At 43.9% G+C, this 20,240-nt stretch overlaps 1 protein-coding gene across 1 annotated transcript in view; it reads right to left on the reverse strand.

Annotated features, from left to right (window-relative positions):
• LOC116503327 (alpha-2-macroglobulin-like) overlaps nucleotides 1-20,240 on the reverse strand; it is a 76,492-nt gene that overhangs the window by 22,501 nt on the left and 33,751 nt on the right. Inside the window, exons 15-22 of the mRNA XM_032209662.1 lie at nucleotides 19,532-19,681; nucleotides 18,731-18,886; nucleotides 17,508-17,595; nucleotides 11,315-11,477; nucleotides 7,266-7,494; nucleotides 5,559-5,685; nucleotides 2,649-2,770; nucleotides 1,408-1,459 (exon numbers count right to left, since the gene is read on the reverse strand). Coding sequence (XP_032065553.1) covers nucleotides 1,408-1,459; nucleotides 2,649-2,770; nucleotides 5,559-5,685; nucleotides 7,266-7,494; nucleotides 11,315-11,477; nucleotides 17,508-17,595; nucleotides 18,731-18,886; nucleotides 19,532-19,681 — 1,087 coding nt within the window. The remainder of the gene's footprint in view (nucleotides 1-1,407; nucleotides 1,460-2,648; nucleotides 2,771-5,558; nucleotides 5,686-7,265; nucleotides 7,495-11,314; nucleotides 11,478-17,507; nucleotides 17,596-18,730; nucleotides 18,887-19,531; nucleotides 19,682-20,240) is intronic.

A 20,240-nucleotide genomic window follows, 5' to 3' on the forward strand; every position in this document is an offset into this window, starting at 1 on the left:
TCAAAAGACATCAAATTGTGGGCGTCTTCTACAAATGCTTCCCCACCCCAAATTCCTTAGAATGCAGAGTAACAGAGTTGGAAGGGACCGTGGAAGTCTTCTAAGTCCAGTTCCCCCCCCCCAACTTTTCTGGCTTTGAGGATTTGGGGGGGGAGGTGGGAAGGAGAGAGGATGGTTCCGTGGGAGCAGTGGGTGAGTGTGCACGTGCACAAATTCATTTCCTCAAGCGTTTGCCCACCGTTCGTACAAATGGAGCTGCACACGCATGCAGGTTTGGCCGTCGCTTCCGCAGCCTGGTTCCAAATGGTTCATGACCTGGCATCGAGCCGCAGACTGGGGATTTATGGACTCCTGTTCTAGTTCAATCTCCTGCTCAAGCAGGAAATCCTATGCCAGTGATGGCCAACCTTTTGGTCATCGTGTGCCCAAAGCATGCGCTCGCACCTGCACCCATAATGCAATGCGTACATGCCCCCCTATGTTCCATAACCCCTGCGTATGCACCCATGACCCCCCATGCATGCATGACCCCCTGCTACCCCTGCCCCCTGGATAGGCACATGTGACCCACCATAGGTTTGCCATCATGGCCTTATGCCATTCTGGAGAAATGGCTGTCCGAACTCTTCTTATAAACCTCCAGTGATAGAGTAACAAAGGCAAATTGTTTCACCGGTTAATTGTTCTCACTTTTTAGATTCCAGCTAGGAAAGCAAGTTTCTTTAAGCACTTAACTATTCACTATTTAGCAAATATTAACTACGTTAGGAATATAATCTAACGGTTAGGTTGGCAATATATAAATCATGTAACAATGTTGTACCTGTTTCTTTAAAGCATGCTGTAAAATGTGATTGGTTACTGTTTTCCTCAATCGGCCATAAGAGGGAGCCAGAACAACTGTTAGCTCTCTGTTTATTAGATGCTGGGCTGATCTGATCTGAGTGTTTTGGGAAGTTGGAAGTGCCGTGAGCTATTGTAAGTTTTGCAACTGCTAGCAAATTTTGAGTTCTGAACTGACTGTATGATACTGGACTATGTTAGTTGGATTATCCCTTAACTGAAAGACCTTGATGACTGACTGTCTTATCCATGTATGACTTGGACTGTTTGATGGACTCAGATACCTCTATGTCCACGAAAGTAAAAGCCTATTTAAACTGCAGTGTCTCTGTATGCTGGTTTGTGTGTTCTCCAACACAACTCTCACAACACTTCTCTGAACATACTCACTCTCCCAACGGGGAGCTTACCTAACAAACTAAAGAAACTTAAAGAAACTTAAAATTTCCTCCACGTTACCAGAAAAGGGGACTAAATTTTGGGGAGCCCTCCGCTCTAAAGCGAATCATCCTCATCCATTTAATGCTGTGATGGAGAAGAAGCACCGTGAAGGAGCAGCCATACCTTGTGTACAGATGACAGAGTTGAAGACCACCTCTTTCTCGATCCCTTCAGGCTTCACCAGACAGACAGAAAAGAAGGAAAAAAGGAAAGTTAGGGTTGAGTACTGGAAACTCTAAATGCAAACCGGCAGAAATACATGCAAAGGGCAACAAAGGGAGATGAAGTGGTGAAGAGAAACTAGACTCTAGAGAACCTTATGACCTTATCAACTATGGCAGTTTGCCATTAACTGTGATTTCTCTTTGTCAGGAACATGGGAGGACCTGCTAAACACATACAGCATTTCCTGAACTTCTCTTATAATTGAATGAGGCTCAGACCCCAAAATAATTAAACGAGTATCTGACTTGACTCCCAAATGTCTCCTGTCAGTCCAAAAATCCAATTCTGAGGTACAAGTCAAGAGCTGGAGGATTCCCTTTGTCAGGTCAGTTAAAATAGAGCCATGGGGGCGCAGTGGTTAGAATGCAGTATTGCAGGCTATTGTAGTTCTGCCAACTGCCAGCAGTGCGATTCTCACTGGGTCAAGGTTGACTCAATCCTTCCATCCTTCTGAGATCAGTAAAATGAGAACCTAGATTCTCATTTTATTGACCTCTGGGTAAAACTTCAGCCTGGGGGAATAGGCAGAGATTGCAAACTGCTTAAAGATGGCGGTATGTGTTTAAGCGCAATTGCTATTGCTAAAGATTAAGTTATTAAAAAGAGAGGGAACAGCTTCATGTTGTTTCCAGTTTTTCTTCTTTGTTTCCGACTCTTTCCATGGAATGAGAGCTAAGCAAGGAAGGAATCACAGCTGATGAAATCTGAGTAAGTTATATAACAATCTGGGAACTGGCAGACTAGATGTGTTATTGATTTGATGTTTTATTTTGTACAGGTAGAGTAGTGTTTCTCAATGTTATATCATGTGGGCTTCAAGCCCCAGAATTCTCCAACCAGAGTCACTACGCTGAATGATGGCTGGGGAATTCTGGGAGGGGTCACCCATCTTAAAGTTGCCAACATTGAGAAACACTAAGGAAGTTAATTATCATTAATGGTTGTGAAGAAACAGAGAGTGATAACTCTAGGAAAGTGGAACTCACTGAATGGAAAGATGGATTGGTGACCCAAATTCATTTTCAGAAATAGACCAGCTAAAAATTGGATTAATGCAATTGAAAACAAGAATATTGCTTTTGTGCATTTTTTGCATGGTCTTCACCATGTCTGGTCCATGATTAAGCCATCCCACATACCTCAACTAAAAGCGTTTTGATCACAACGTCTTTTTGCTTTATGCTGGGCATTTCTACCACTTCATTCCCACAAAGCTGATCTGAATTCAAGGCCTCAGCACTGGCTGTGAAATTCACTTCACCTAGGACAAAAAAGTCACAACTTGGTCACAACTATGCTATACAAGCATTTAAGGGCGTCCCACTTAAGGATCCCCGCTAATCCTAACAGATTCCTGATTATATTAAAAATGGTGGACTGGAGCTTTCTGGAACAGATTAAGCACTGACTGAAGCTACACAGTTTTAATATACAGCTAGTTTTCAGCAGATCCTGAAAGCGTTGTGAGTCTTCAGCATTTCACCACTTTGGAAGAAGGACATGCCATCTGCCATATTTAGGAATAGACAATTCATTTGTAAGCACAAGTTCCAACTTAAACACAAATTTTGGTCAGACACTGATTTACAGAATGGAACCCAGGGGTATAAATTACAGTGACTTTCCACCTTAAGTAATTGCCCATTGTATATTGGAATTTACCAAAGAGTCTGATATTGATTATGAAAAGGCTAGGATTAGCCTTTTGAATGTTGTCTCTTTGTAGAGCTCTTCTTTGGGGAGTTTGTTAAGGAATTTAAATTCAGTAGCTGAAAACAGTGGGGTTGTACAATGAGCAGAGCGTACAGTTATAGCTGATTGTTTGGAGATTGGAACTGATTGTGCTGGTTCCTGCGTGAGGCAATCTCCACTGTGATTGGTTGCTGTGGGTGTGGAAGGGGAGTTTTCCTTTTTTTCCCACCATTTTTTCTTCTATGCCCTGGGTGCCCAGATGATTTACCTCATGACGTATTGATGTGCCTGACTGTCTTGTTTGCTGTCAATATAGATGTTAAACATATTTATTTATATAAAACTACAAGTTCGTGTCAGGGTCTCTTGACGCCATTTGGACACCTGCTGTGCAATTCCAGGATAGAGTTTTAGAACATATTTTCACACAACTTTCTTACCCAAAGGCCTTTCTTCACCCAGTCAGCTGATAATCTAATCCAGGCAGAACTGGCAACTGACAATGGAACCATTAGACAAGAGAAATGACTACGGATCATTTTAAGGGACTATCAAGCTTTTATCCGATTTACTTCTTCCAATCTTCCTTGATATTCCATGAGCTTTTGGGTCATCAAAGCTCTTTTCCTATTGGTCAGGCAACACCCATGGGTACCTTCTGAGTACCCTAGCCAATTTGTATTTGAGAGGAATTACTTGGACTACCATGTCTTGGTAGCCATGTTTACTCCATAGCATCTTGCTTTTTTTTACTGCTCTTCATTTCCATATCAGTTCTTTGGAAGATTAAGTGAGCAGGGAAGAATTACTGGGTTCAATCAATTAGTCAATCAAAACAGAGCTAGAAGGGACCTTGGAGGTCTTCCAGTCCAACCCCCTGCTCAAGCAGGAGACCATAAGGCATTCCAGACAAGGGACTGTCCAGTCTCTTCTTTACAAACTCCAGTGATGAAGCATCCATAACATCTGAAGGAAAGCTGTCCCATTGGTTAATTGTCCTCATTGTTAGGGAGCTTCTCCTTAATTCCACGTTTCTGCTCTCCTGGATTAGTTTCCATGCATTGTTTCTTGTCCTGCTCTCTGGTGCTTTAGAAAATAAGCTGATGTCCTCCTCTTTGTAGTTGCCTCTCAAATACTGGAATACTGCTATCATACCCACCCACCCCCTCCCAGTCCTTTTTCTCTCTAGACGAGCCAAATCCAAATCATGCAGCCGTTCTTCATACGTATGTTTTAGACTCCAGGCCTTGATAATCATCTTAGTTGCTCTTCTTTGAATTTTTCTAAAGTCTCAACGTCTTTTTTGTAATGTGGTGACCAAAACTGGATGCAGTATTCCAGGTGTGACCTTACTAAGGCTTTATAAAGCGGTACTAAGACTTCAAGTGATTTTGATTCTATGCCTCTGTTTATACAACCCAGGAGTGTATTGGCTTTTTTGGCTGCCGCTGCAGACTGCTGATTCATGTTTTAAGTGATCGTTCACTAGGATTCCAAGGTCCCTCTCACAGTTACTGTTTTGGAGCTAGGTTTCACCTCATCTGTATTTGTACCTGCCTAAACTTGCTTTTCTCCACATTAAATTTCATTTCGTTGGATAGGGCCCATTGTTCAAGTCTGTCAAGAGTTTTTGTATCCTGAGCTTGTCTTCTAGGGTGTTGGCTATCCTTGCCAGCTTAGTGTCATCTGCTTGAATTGTTGGGTTGTTGAATTCCCGTCACAACCTTCAACCTTCTCTGACTTTGTTAAATGTGTTACCTCAATTTTGTTGTTATCTGAAACAAGTAGTATCCAAAAAAGCCTGCTCAACCCACATTTTATTTCACATAAAACATTTTTAAAAATGACTAAAAACCGTTGTGGTTGTAAGCCACCATGGATCTTGAAAGTTCTGTGGCTGCTCTTCCTCTCAGCTAGGAATGCAATGCTACCGGTTTAGACCGGTTTGCCAGAACCGCTAGTAAAAATGCTACCGGTTCACCTGAACCAGTAGCAAAAAAAATGCTACCGGTTCAGGCAATATTTCCGACGATCAGCTGTGACGCACAATTTATATTAGCTAGAATTGTTGGATTTCCTGCTTTCAAGCTAATCTAAATTGCATGCCTCAGCAGATTCCCCCCCCCTTGCTGTTCTATTTACCTTTGCAGGCATGCTTGGTAGCTCCACACACATACCCGGATGTCATTGATGTGCTACACATGCGTGAAAGGTCACATTTGTGAGCCGGTAGCAAAGGTAAGTTGATTTCACCCCTGCTCTCAGTCCCCAACTCAAATTCACTATTTCAACTTTATTTATTTCTCATGTTTATTATTTTTATAAATAATTCAAGGCAATGAACATTTACTACATACCAAGTGATGTCAGAGACACTGTCCAAGACACTGTTATCCTTCCATTTGCACCAATGCAGTAAGATTCTTCCTCCTTGTTCAGAGAGATCGCCTCAAAGTCAGCAGAGGGAGCCAGAGATATTTTGACCTGGCCATAAAGAATAAGATGACAATGAGAAAGCTGGGTGGTATCCAATGGTGGGTTTCAAATTTTTTTAGAACCTCTTCTGTAGGTGTGGCCTGCTTTGTGGGAGTGGCTTGCTGGCCATGTGACTGGGTGGGCCTTCACCCAAAATGTGGTGAAACTCACTTAACAACGCTCTTGCTTAGCAACCAAAATGTTGGCTCAGAAACTCTGGCATTTGAAGCACACAAGTCTTAAAGCTGTCAAGTTACAAGACCCTTGCACACCTAGCCCTTTAGAAACAAAACCCCAGGGGTGTTCAAACTTGACAGCTTTAAGACTTTTGGACTTCAACTCCCAGAATTCCTCTTCTCACTCTTCATCTTGATGATGTGCGGAAGGGCAGGAAGAGGGAGCTGGAACTGGTTCTAAACGGCACTGTAGATTTGTGGAACCTCTTCTATAGAAGAGGTGAGAACTGGCAGGAACTCACCCCTGGTGGTATCCCTTGAGTGGTGCCCCTCCAGGGAAGGAATTCGTAAAAGGAGGAGGAGAACAAGGTGGGCTTCAGTAGATAAGAAGTAAAGATTAAGAGACAGAGAGAGTTTCAGAGGGAGAAAGGCTAGGTTAGCCCTGCTGAGTTTGTCCAATGATTATCCAATCTCCTGGACCATGCACAACTTCTGGAGCAATGGTCCCCAACCTTTTGGGCACCAGGGACCATTTCCATGGAGAGTGCTTTTTTTTTTTTCATGGCTCAGAGGGGGTGTTGTTTAGTGTGCTGCCTGCAAAGTGTGGATGGGGCTTCACTTGTTTGAGTAGCCCGGTTTCTGGGATGCTGCAACCCACTGCCAATGCATGGACTGGACGTTGAGGACACCTGTGCTGGAAGGTTGAGTCATTATAATAGATTAAAACAGCACGTGAAATCTGGGAGCATTACATTGATTGAAATAATAGCAGAACAGAATAACAGAGTTGGAAGGGAGGGACCTCGGAGGTCTTCTAGTCCAACCCCCTGCTCAAGCAGGAGACCCAATAGCACATCAGACAAATTGTTGTCAAATCGATTCTTAAAAATGTGTTGGATCAGTTACAACTTCTGGAGGCAAATTGTTACACTGATTAATTTTTCTCACTGTCAGGAATTTTTTTTTCCAATTAGTTTTAATTAGTTTTAATTTTAATTTTAATTTGATTTTTTAAAAAAAATGTTATTGTCAATTCTTATTGGGTTTGTTTGGGTTATTCTATTTAATTTTTTAAAACTTTTGTATTATGTGTTTCTTTTAATGTCGTACGCCGCCCTGAGTCCTTGGGAGAAGGGCGGCATATAAATTTAATAAACCTAAACCTAAACCTAGTTTCCATCCGTTGCTTCTTGTTCTTCATCCAGGTGCATTGAAGCATGGCTTGACCCCGTCTTCCTTGTGGCAACCTCTCATATATTGGAAGAATGCTGTCATGTCATCTCTACTCCTTCTTTTCACTAGACTAGACATACCCACAATTTTTGGCAAGTTGGTTGTCCAATCTCTTCTTAGAAACCTCCAGTGATGGAGCACCCACAACTTTACAACCCACAACTGTTAAGGACTCCTTACCCGGATGTTGTGAGTCTGGTAGGAGAAGACGGTAGCCTTGAGTGGGAAGGTTTCTCCTCGCACCACAGAGTATGGCATGGTAAGTTCAATGAAGAATGGCTGGAAGGCCTTTAGATAAGTGGGCTGGGCCAGGCCAAAGCCTACGTCTGCTGAAAGACAGAAAGCTCCAGCTTTCCATTCGGTGATGGTGTCCGGGATGGTCACAGGAACAGACGTGGGTTTAGAATCTCTGAAAGACAGAAGAGATCAGCAAGTGAGGAGAAGCGATACCAATATCCTTGCAGTGAGGAAACCTATGCAGGTTCAATACATAGCATCTATGCTATACATAGCATAGCAGTGCTTAGAATGCAGTATTGCAGGCTATTGTAGCTCTGCCAACTGCCAGCAGTGCAATTCTCACTGGGTCAAGTTTCACTCAATCTTCCATACTGAGGTCAGTATAATGAGAACCTAGATTCTCATTTTACTGACCTCTGCGTAAAACCTCAGCCTGGGGGAATAGGCAGACATTGTAAATTGCTTAAAGATGGCTCTATATTTCTAAGTGCAATTGCTATTGCTAAAGATTAAGTTATTAAAAAGAGAGGGAACAGCTTCATGTTGTTTTCAGTGTTTCTTCTTTGTTTCCTTCTCTTTCCATGGACTGAGTGCTAAGCAAGGAAGGAATCACAGCTGATGAAATCTGAGTAAGTTATATAACAATCTAGGGACTGGCAGGCTAGATGTGCTATTGATTTGATTTTTTATTATGTAGACTAGTGGTTCTCGATTTTACATCATGTCCGGGATGGTCACAGGAACAGACATGGGTTTAGAATCTCTGAAAGACAGAAGAGATCAGCAAGTGAGGAGAAGGGATACCAAAATCCTTGCAGTCAGGAGAACCTATGCAGGGTCAATACATAGCATCTCAATTACAGATAATCCATAATTAACAACAGCGATGGGACCGCAATTCCATCACTAAGCAACGTGATTTTAAAGTACAATTTCATGTCACTGCACCATTCGGTAACAGCAGTTCTAGTTGCCATCATTAAGCGAATCCCATGCCATTGTTAAGTGTGATATAACCTGATAACCATTTGCGTCCTCTTGCTAGCTTCCCTATTGAATACATGATAGCAGGTATTCATGCAATCCTACATGATCATTGGAGTCTTCCAATATCTAAGGAGCTGCCACAAAGAAGAGGGGGACAACCAATTCTCCAAAGCACTTGAAAGGAGAACAAGAAGCAATGGCTGGAAACTAATCAAGGAGATAACCAACCTAGAAATAAGGAGAAATTTCCTGACAGTGAGAACAATTAATCAGTGGAACAATTTCCCTCCAGAAGTTATGTGTTCTCCAGCACTGGTTTTGTTTTTAAAGAAGATACTGGACAACCACTTGTCTGAATTGATATAGGTCTGCTGCTTGAGCAGGGGGTTGGACTAGAAGACCTCCAAGGTCCTTTCCAACTCTGTCATTCAGGTATTGATTATGGTTATAGGAAGCCAGAAAAGAAGGTTGCAAAAAACTATCACGTGACTGTGGCACACTGTGATATCAGAACTGGGTGCCAGGTGCCAAGCATCTGAACTGTGATCATGTGACCATAGGGACGCTAAAACAGCCAGAATTTTGAGGGTGTCATAAGTAGCACTCATTCAGCAAAGCCCTAAGTTTAAGCAATCACTGAATGTGTGATCATTCATATTATACTTTCAAATCAGTTTCTGAAACCATTTGGGGATTTTTTTCCTAAAGCTCCTGTTCCTTTGGCCTCCCCAAAAGGATAAATTTTAGAAACTGAAGGAAATGGGATTGATGGAATTGTTTGTGTGGAGAGAACTGCACTCAAAAGGAATTGAGAGTCAAATCCTAGATTCTCCTAGATTCTCCTAGATTCTGCCTCGGTTTACCTTCCCAGCAACCGAGTCGGAAGATCATTTAAAAGCAATTAATTAGGATAACCCTGAGAAAGTAGGATCTCCCTATGAAAAGGGAGAACCTCGAGACCCATCTTACATTCCTTTTATAGTTAACACAACAAAGAAAAATGAAAGAGGAAAGCTGGCTGGACAAGATACAGTAAGAGTAATCCCTCAATGCACAGTAAAGTTAGATAATGCCAGTTGACACTAAGAAAGTTTTTCTTATCAGGAGATATTATCCAGCCACCCTTCTGTAACTTATCTTTTCAGTTTAAGGATGTTAGAAGCAATCTAATCAATCCATCCAATCATAGGATAAAGGTTTTCCTGGATTTCAATCTCTAATGAACCTGAACATTATTTTAAAAGGGGGAAAATAAGTCAACTTAAAATGCAAAATAACCTTGTTGGTTAACAACAAATTACAAAACCCATGTCATGATGTGACCCTCAGAACCTTGATGAGGGAATGAAACAAGGTCAAGGTGATAGCTAAGACTGGGGGTGGGGGGTCAAATCCCCACCCATTTATTGTATGTTTTAAAAGGGTCAGAGCTTTCAGTTCCCATGATTGCACCTGGCAGTCATGCAGAAAGTTAAGAGACAATGCAAAGGAGAGAAATTTATTTAGAGTAGTTAGGGCTTGAATATGATAGCATTTAGCTCTGCATTTTTAGAGCAAAACACAACCCAAAAGTTTGTTACCATTTAAAATAGTCAGTTCTCTGAGGTTTGCAGTGTGGTTTTCTAACCACAATACCAATGTATAGTAATGAAAAGTCAGTTCTAAAGTTGATGAGCAGGTTGATGAAATGCTCTATAAGGCTGTTGTCCGTATTCCTCTGCAAAATGCAGGACTTCAAATTAAAGTGTCTATGACATTTTTCTTAAAAGAAGTCCCATTAAGCAGAAAGCATCACATCTCAGGGTCATCAGTGTCTGTGGCCCTTGTTAGTGGCACTGCTCTTCCCAAAATGACCATCCTTAAAGTCTTTAGAGCACCATAACGATGACCTTGGAAGAAGCCACCCGGAAGCCGTTAAGTAGCTAGAAAGGTATTAGACTATCTTCCCCTCGACTCCCCTGGAATATAAAAAGGTAAGGAAGGGAAAACAGGAGACTTGCAAGATTCTGTTATCATATCCTATTTCAATTGAAACCAAATTAAATTATAGGTGATTCTCAACTTACAACTGCCACTGAGCCCAAAATTTCTGTTGTTAAGTGAAACATTTGTTAAGTGAGTTTTGCCCCTTTTTACGATCTTTCTTGCCACCGCTGTTAAGTGACTCACTGCAGCAGTGGTGGGTTCCTACCGGTTCGGCCCAATTCAGCCGAAACGGTAGTGGTTTGGCGGCATGGGTCGCTGGAACCGGCAGTGACCCAGGCCTGCCACGCCCCTGAACTGGTTCTCCGGGTGGCGCCTACAGTGGTGCCATCTTGTTTTTTCTGTGCCTGCACAGAACAATTTTTATTGCACTGTGCATCCACGCACAGCCGACTTGAAGTGAACTGGCAGTAGTGCCTGCCGGAACCCACCCCTGCACTGCAGTTGACAAGTGAGCAGCACACTTGCTAAGTGACTCTGTCTTCCCCATTGACTTTGCCTGTGAGAAGATCGCAGAAGGGAATCACGTGACCCCGGGACAGTGCAATGTTCACAAATATGAGTCAGTTGCCAAGCCTCTGAATTTGAAGCACATGACCACGGGAATGCTGCCATGGCCGTAAGTGTGGGAAATAGTCATAAGTCCCTTTTTCAGTGCCGTTGTAATTTTGAAGGGTCACTAAATGAACCGTTGTAAGCTGAGGACTACCTGTATTAAATGTGCTACAGCCAAGGCAACCTGCTTGAGTTTATTTCTAATATTTTCCACCTCCCTGAGTTCAACATAAGGATCTGTAGTTGAGCTTGTCCTAAAGGCTTCTGGATGATCTCTCTAAAGTTGTCACAACACACCTAAGAAAAGGGTGTGACTTATAACACACCACCACGATGCGGCAATGAACCTGCAGGTTGTGGTGCCATAGTTTAAACATGTGGGCAGCAGCAGATACGGGAATATTTTCTGTGAAGCTTTCATCAATGAATGGCCTGTTCTTTTGCAGCCTGACGCCACCACTTACTCTATTATCACCAAGTCCCACAACCACGTTTCAGGGAACTCCATTCTGACAGTCTCCGCAGGCATCATTTCATCTTCACTATCTGGAAGACCAAGTAGAATGCCAAGACCGAAATGATCAATGCTTTCATCAATGAGAGCTGCAGGCATTCCATAGTGATACCCTAGAAGAAAAGAATATGAGAGAATTTACATGTATTCCACCGTATTTGTAAAGATCCTTGATAGACCTGATCTGCAGGAACCAGTGACATGTGGTAAGGTTTATACCTGGTGAGGCTCAGCTGGGCATCCTTTTGTGAAACAGCTCAGCAGGGCAGCGGTCAGCCTCGGCGGGGGGGGGGGGGAATTTGCATCGCGGGAGCAACCAAGCGCCCGGGTCTGCAGCAAAGGCGCTTGGTGGCTCCCGCAATGCAAAGTGCCCCGCTGCCCCCCTGCTGTCCCGGCCTGCGTCCACTGCTTCTCCAAGCTCTGCCGCTGGAAGTCCCAGATCGCCTCTGGGGGAAGGCTGAGTGAGAAACGGAGCGAAGCTTCTCCGCGGCCTCCCGGCACTACGCAGAGGCTCTCACAGGAGCACATGTCAGCGGCCAGTGGCCCGGAGCGGCCTGGGCTGTGAGACAAGGGAGCGCTTAAAGTAGCCGCTGCGAAGGAGGGGCAGTGGTGGCAGCAGTAGCTGCTTTAAGCGCTCCCTTGTCTCGCAGCCCGGGCCGCTCCAGGCTGCCGGCCACTGACATGTGCTCTTGCAAGAGCCTCTGCACAGCGCCGGGAGGCCGCAGAGAAGCTTCGCTCCACTTCTCACCCAGCCTTACCCCAGAGGCGATCCGGGACGTCCAGCGGCGGAGCCTGGAGAAGCAGGTCAGGGCAGCGGGCAGCAGCAGCGGGGATGGTGGGGCACTTTGCATCGCGGGAGCTGCCAAGCGCCCAGGTCTGCAGCAAAGAGCCAGCCTCCTCCTTCTCTCCCACTCCTTTCTCCTCTGAAGCACGCCCTGCCCAACGTAAGCCTGCTCAAGAAGACATGATTGGCTGCTTCCAGATCAGGAGGCGGGAGAATTAGTGCCTCTTTTCCATCTAAACTTCTTTGCCTTTTAACTCTTTATTAACTTTTAGAAGGCGAAAAATTCCTTATGGAAAAGAGGCCCCGAGTTCTCTTGCCTCCTGCTTTGGTTAACACTAAGCAGACACCAAGCCACTGTGACCTGGAATCTGGTAGCAACTATTTTGGCTTTAATTATTTAAAAATATATATTTAAATTTCTTTCTTTTTCCTGAGGAGACTGGTGAGGCTCCGCCTCCCTTGCCTCTAGTGACTGCACGTCCCTGGCAGGAACTCATCTCCTATCTTTGAAAGGCATATAAGACCCAGTCTTATGTTGTTGTTGTTGTTGTTGTTGTTGATATTATTATATAATTGTATCACAGTGGCCAGTTGTTTCGCCGGATTTGGCATTGGTTACTAGTCGGGCCCCACCCAGAGGCCTAGGACATCGTAATGTATTTTCGTAATATGCGTGCAGCTCCAAGCAGTGTGGCTTTTTGCATTTGACTGATGGTGATTTTGTCAATTTTTAACTGTTTTAAATGTAATTCCAGTGCTTTTGGAATAGCACCCAGTGTGCCAATTACCACTGGAATTATCACTGCTGGTTTGTGCCATAGTCGTTGAATTTCGATTTTTAAGTCCTGGTATCTTGCGATTTTTTCATGTTCCTTCTCGGTGACCCTGCTATCACCTGGTATTGCGATGTCTATGATTGTGACCTTACTTTTCTCAACCAGTGTGATGTCTGGTGTATTATGCACCAGTATTTTGTCGGTTTGTATACGGAAATCCCACAAGATCTTGACCATGTGATTTTCGGTGACTTTTTCAGGCTGATGTTCCCACCAGTTTGTTGCTGTTTTAATATTATAATTTTTGCACAAATTCCAATGGATCATTTGTGCTACTGAATTGTGCCGCAATTTATAATCAGTCTGCGCAATTTTTTTACAGCAGCTGAGTATGTGATCAACAGTTTCATCAGCTTCTTTGCAAAGTCTGCATTTGGCATCATCAGAGGATTTTTCGATTTTGGCCTTAATGGCATTTGTGCGGATAGCTTGTTCTTGCGCAGCCAGGATTAGTGACTCTGTTTCTTTCTTTGATGTACCTGTTGTTAACCATAACCAAGTTTGTTCACTGTCCACTTTATCTTTTATTTTTTCCAGAAATTGGCCATGCAGTGCTTTGTTCTGCCAACTCTCCATTCTTGATTTTATCACATCTTTTCTGTATTCTTGTTTCGTCTGTTGGGCCTTCAGTAGATTTTTGTTCTTTACTTCGATTAATAGATGTTCTTGACTTTCTTTTAAATAATCAGCCAGTCCATATTTTTCTTCTTCAACTGTTTGCTTCACTTGTAATAATCCTCTGCCACCTGATTTTCGGGGCAGGTACAGTCTATCAGTATCACCACGTGGATGTAAACTGTAGTGCATTGTCATTAGTTTCCTGGTTTTTCGGTCCAAAAGGTCCAAATCAGCTTGTGTCCAGTTAACTATACCAGCTGTGTATCTTATAACTGGTATTGCCCAGGTATTTATGGCCTTGATTGTATTATTATTATTATTATTATTATTATTATTATTATTATTATTATTATTATCATCATCATCATTATTATTATTATTATTATTATTATTATTGCTCCAAAAGAAGCATTTGGGTTTATTTCCAGGGGAAACACGATATCGGAGATGGTGAGGGACCAGCCCCTGCCACCCTAGCCCAGCGCCCTCACCAGTGCACATCATCATCATCACCATACCTCTGGTATGGAGCAACATGACCTCCAAATATCACTGGTAGGAGAAGGGTAGGTGCCCCTCTTCTGATTCCAAGCTCCCACAATTTTGGTTGTCTAATATGAGAAATGTAGGCGACGAAAGATGTTGGAATGATTCTGAGCAACACTAAATGCTTAGAAGCCTCTCTGGTGCAAAATCCAGCCAAAATAATATGTATGCTGTTTAGGATAAGTAAAGGTAAAAGTTCCCCTTGCACATACGTGCTAGTCATTCCTGACTCTAGGGGGCAGTGCTGATCTCCGTTTCAAAGCTGAAAAGTCAGCGCTGTCCAAAGACGTCTCCGTGGTCATGTGGCCGGCATAGCTAAATGCCAAAGGCGCACAGAATGCTGTTATCTTCCCACCAAATTTTTCTACTTGTACTTTTACATGCTTTAGAACTGCTAGTTTGGAAGAAGCTGGGACAAGTAGCGGGAGTTCATTCCGTTACGCGGCACTAGGGATTTGAACTGCCAAACTGCCGACCTTTATGACCCTGCCATTTAGGATACTTTTGTATAATTTTAAGAGCCTTGCTTCCAGAGAACAACAATCAGCTGCCTATGGAGATTCTCAGTCTTTTAAGAGTGAAGTGTAATTCTGTTCAGAACTGGAATTGATATTGATGAGTTGATAGTGGTGATAAAGTCACAACAATCATTACAAGTCATCTTTCAACTGGCAAACTTTCATTTAGTGACTATTCAAAGTTACAATGGCACTGAAAAATAACATCACTGTTTTTCAGACTTAACAATTGTTGCAGCATCCTCAGGGTGGCATGATCAAAATTCAGACACCTGTCAACCGGGGCATATTTATGACGGTTGCAGTGTCCCAGGGTCATGTGATCACTTTTTGTGACCTTCTGACAAGCAAAGTCAATCGGGAAGCCAGACTGAATTTACAACTGTTTTACTAACTTAACAACTGCAGAGATTCACTTAATAACTGCAGCAAGAAAGGTCCTTTAATGGGGCAAACTCACTTAACAACTGTCTCGCTTAGAAATGGAAAAAACATTGGGCTCAATTCTGATTGTAAAGTGGGTCGTGGTGGCTCAGCTTACTGAGCTTGCCGATCAAAAAGATTGGCAGTTCGGTGGTTCAAATCCCTATTGCCGCGTAACGGAGTGAGCTCCCATTACTTGTCCCAGCTTCTGCCAACCTAGCAGTTTGGAAGCATGTAAAAAATGCAAGTAGAAAAATAGGAAGCACCTTTGGTGGGAAGTAACAGCGTGCCATGAGCCTTTTGCATTTAGTCATGCCAGCCACATGACCACGGAGACGTCTTCGGACAACGCTGGTTCTTTAGCTTTGGAACAGAGGTGAGCATTGCCCCCTAGAGTTGGGAACAAGTAGCATATACTGTATGTGGGAGGGGAACCTTTACCTTTACTGATTGTAAATAAAAGACTACCTGTGTTTATCATTGCTGCTAGAGTTACTCTAACCCTTTTTTCTGGAGTGGAGTGGAGTGGAAGGGAAGAGAATCTGGAAGGGACCTCTAGTCCAGGCCCCTGCTCAAACAGTAGACCCTATACCCGGGATGGTGAACCTATGGCACGCATGCCACAGGTGGCATGCGGAGCCATTTGTCAGGGCATACAAGGCGTTGCCCTGTCAGTTGATGAGTTCAGCCTTTTTTAAAGCCATTTTTTGCTTTAAAGGAGGGCAAAAAAAGCCTCCCGAGCCCCACCGGAGCTTCCCTGAAGCCCCCAGAGAGCAAAAAACAGCCCTATGGGGAAACCGGAAATTTGGGGATGGACTTATGGTTTGCTCATAGGGCTGATTTAAGCCTTCCGGAGCCTTCAGGGGCCTTTCGGAGGCTTCCCTGAAGTCACTTCCAGTTTGCTCGTAGGGCTATTTTTAGTCCTCTGGAGTCTTCAGGGAAGCCTCCTGAAGGTCCCTGAAGGCTCTGGAGGACTAAAAACTGCCCTATGAGCAAACCAGAAATGACTTCTGGTTTACTCGTAGGGTCGTTTTTAGTCCTCTGGAGCCTTCAGGGAATCCTCCGGAAGGCCCCTGAAGGCTCCGGAGGGCTTAAGCCAGCCCTACGAGCAAACCGGAAGTCCATTCCTGAACTTCCAGTTTGCCAATAGGGCTGTTTTTTTGCACTCCAGAGGCTTCAGGGAAGTTCCTGAAGCCTCCAGAGGAGTGCGGGTGGCTGTTTTTGACCTCCCCAGGCTCCTATAAAGCCTGTGGAGCCTGGAGAGGGCAAAAAAAGCATGCAAAAATGGGGGGCGCATTGCATTATGGGTGCAGCATGCCCGCACACAACCTCTCTGCACTCCCCTCCGCTTATGGCATGCGAGCCAAAAAAGGTTCGCCATCGCTGCCCTATACTGCTTGAGCAAGTCTTCTAGCCCCAGCCCCCTGCTCAAACAGTAGATCCTGCCTCTACCATTTCAGACAAGGGGTTATTCAATCTCTTCTTAAAAGCCTCCAGCAATGAGGGGTTTATCACTGAAGAAGTTCAGAGCAATGTAACTATTATTCCTTCCTACAATTTTACCTTGTCAACCACTGTCCAATCCACACTCCACTTCTTTAACTGAGTCATAAGGAAAATTGAAGAGTGGGCTGGTGGTGGTGGTTTCCAAGCAAGAAACTCGGTTTCAATTCTGAAAGGCAGAAAGGAAAATTTCCCTGATCTGGGTGCTTTTAAACCAGTGATGGGATTCAATTTTTTTTTGCTACTGGCTCTGTGGCCATGGCTTGGTGGGCATGGCATGGCTTGGTAGGCGTGGTATGGCTGTGTGTGTGTGTGTGACTTGGTGGGTGTGGCACAGGAAGGATACTGTAAAATCTCCATTCCCTTCCCACTCCAGGGGACGATTACAGCAAAATCCCCAATTCCCTCCAATTAGCTGGGACTTGAGAGGCAGAGAATAGTTGGTGAGAAATAGTATTTAATAGTTCTCCGAGCTACTCAAAATTTCCGCTACCAGAGGTGGCACACAGAGCCCTCTCTGTGGGCATCCGCGCCGTCGCCAGTTGCACTTCTGGGTTCCATCACGCACAAGCACATCAGCCAATTGGCCTTCGCGCATTCGTGTGATGGAACTCAGAAATGTAGCTAGCGGCTATGTGCATGCAGCCAACCACTCTCTTCCAGGTTTCATTGCGCACAAGCACGAAGACCAGCTGGCCGGTGAAGCTGGCTGCCCTGCGCATGTGCACTGGCCAGCTGCTCTCTTCTGGGTTTCAGTGCTCTACCGTGCACGCTAATATGTGCGCGCACACATGCACTGTTTTGGCCACAAAGGTTAGCCATCACTGCTTTAGAACGAAGCCATGAGAGCATTTTATTTTATATTTCCAGAGCGCATATCCCACATATTCAGCCCTCCGTGGATCAAATACTTACTGGGGTATCCGTAAGTTACTGTGGGATAGGCATCGCATATGTTCGGCTTTAGTATTTTAGCACTAGTAAAAACTTTTAAACCCAAGCCCTGTCAAAGGAATGAAGAAGTCACAGTGAAACATTTCAGAAAGCATGAACATTTTTCTTAAAAGTCCAAGGTGAAACTCCAATTTTCTTGCAGCTGAACTCAAGTCTTGTGACTTTTCCAGCAACTGCCTGGAAATTATTTACTTCTGTAAATCAACTGGTCTACAACCCTGGGATTTCCTGGTGCCGTTATCTAATCAATCTAAGGTAATGGCTCAAATCAGATTCAATGCTTAGAGCTTTTGGGGAGGGGAGGCATCCATCAAGTGATTTTGGAAACAGTATGGAAGGAGTTTATCCTCACTTGTATCAAGGTAGATTTTTTTCAGCCTGAATTATAATCCTGAACCTCCAACAGGTTTCTGGCCTCCTGTTAAACCAATCCAAACTTACTTCACTTTTTGAGATCAGCTAAGCAGTTTAGTTCTTATCAATTGCTTTGTTGTTGTTGTTAGTTGCGAAGTCGTGTCCGACCCACCGTGACCCCATTGGCACTGTTCCTCCATGCCTTCCTGTCCTCTACATCCTCTGGAGTCCATTTAAGCTCACGCCTATTGCTTCAGGGACTCCATCCAGCACCTCATTCTCTATTGTCCCATTCTTCTTTCGCCCTCAATTGTTCCCAGCATTAGGCTCTTCCCCTATGAGTCCTTCCTTCTCATTAGGTGGCCAAAGTATTTGAGTTTCATCTTCAAAAGCCTTCTAAAGAGCAGTCAGGGTTGATCTCCTCTAGGACTGACCGGTTTGATCTCCTTGCAGTCCAAGGGACTCGCAGGCATCGTCTCTAGCACCAGAGTTCAAAGGCCTCCATTCTTTGGCACTCAGCCTTTCTTATGGTCCAACTTTCACAGCCATACATTGCAACTGGGAAAACCATAGCCTTGATTATAGGCATCTTTGTTAGCAAGGTGATGTCTCTGCTTTTTTAGTATGCTGTCTAAATTTGCCATAGCTTTCCGCCCCAGGAGCAAGCTATCAATTGCTACCCTACCTCTATTCAAACCAGGAAACTGAGCTAAGGGTTTTTGCCTAAATCTCAAGAAATCTCAATACTAAAATGAGCTTAAAGAGGGAGTGACACATTATTATAGAAAAAACTCGAAATTTCACCTTCCAGAAGCAGCAGAGAAACTCACCTTAAGAATTTTGGAAACATCGGCTTCCTCATGAGAAAAAGGGATAGGGCGATAACGGATACCACCCACTTCAATATTTTCCATTTTGATGCATGGTTTCCGTTCATTTTCAAAGTGTAGCTCATGTGAAGAAGAGACTGGTAGCAATGCATAGATCTGAAAAGAGAGACATTGCAATTCAGTAAATCTGTCCATTTCATGCGGGATCCCCAGAGAAGAGCAACAAAGATGATTATGGGACTGGAGACTAAAACATATAAAGAATGGTTGCAGACATGTTAGACTTACACAGTTCCTGCAACCGTTCTTCATACGTTTTAGCCTCCATCCCCTAATTATTTTTGGTGCTTTTGTCTGCACTCTTGTTAGAGTCTCAACATATTTTTTACATTGTGGCGACCAAAACTGGATGCAGTATTCCAAGCGTGGCCTTACCAAGGCATTATAAAATGATATTAACACTTCACGTGATCTCGATTCTATCCCTCTGTTTATGCCGCCTAGAACTGTGCTGGCTTTTTTGGCAGCTGCTGCACACTGCTAGCTCATATGTAAATGGTTATCCACTAGGACTCCAAGATCCCTCTCACACTTACTACTGTTGAGCAAGGTTCCACCTATACTGTACCTGTGCATTTCGTTTTTCTTGTCTAAATGTAGAACCTTACTCTTTTCACCATTGAATTTCATTTTGTTAGATAGCACCCAATGTTCAAGTCTGTCAAGATCATTTTGATTCTTAAGCCTATCTTCCTGCCAGCTTGGTGTCATCTGACTTCATAGGTTCTCCATGTAACTCACCTTCTCATGGGAAAGCTCGGCTGCAGGTTTCAACAGAAAGATACTCTGGTCAACCGCATGGAAAGCACAGAGGGAGCCAGGGGAAGCAGCAAGATGGAGTTGGATTTTCTGGCCAGGCAGGCCTTGTTGATCAGAGAACCACAGTCTGGCCTGCAAACATAAACCAGATCTTTGAAAAGGGCTTTTCTTTCTGCTAAATGGAATAAGAAATGGAAAAACAAGATGATCCACTTGGTCAGGAAGGCCCAACAGAGACTCCGTTTTCTTAGGGTCTTGTGTAAAAACAGGGTGGAACAACAACCGATGACGTCCTCATTTATTGCATCACGGTATGGCATACCGGTCTGATAGCCACTGATAGAAAAACGTTACAGAGGGTGGTGAGCACAGCACAAAACATTGTGGGCTGCCCCCTGACGCCCCCTAGGTCAAATTGCTGCCTTAGAAGTGTGAGGAAAATCTTCAGGGACAACTCTGGACAGCAGTTCTTTACCCTCCTACCTTCGGGAAGGAGATACAGAAGCATAGCCAGCTGCCCAAACAGGCTGAAGAACAGTTTTTATCTGTGGGCTGTCAGACTCCTGAATACAAAATAACATCATAACTACAGAGTATGATGGACTTGCAGGGCCGGCACAATGTGTAACATGTTCACACTGGTGTAATGGGACTGGGTGTTTGTTAATATGATTTACTGGGTTAGGGATAT

This window comes from Thamnophis elegans, chromosome 2, assembly GCF_009769535.1.
Source record: "Thamnophis elegans isolate rThaEle1 chromosome 2, rThaEle1.pri, whole genome shotgun sequence".
In the NCBI taxonomy this organism is placed as follows: domain Eukaryota; kingdom Metazoa; phylum Chordata; class Lepidosauria; order Squamata; family Colubridae; genus Thamnophis; species Thamnophis elegans.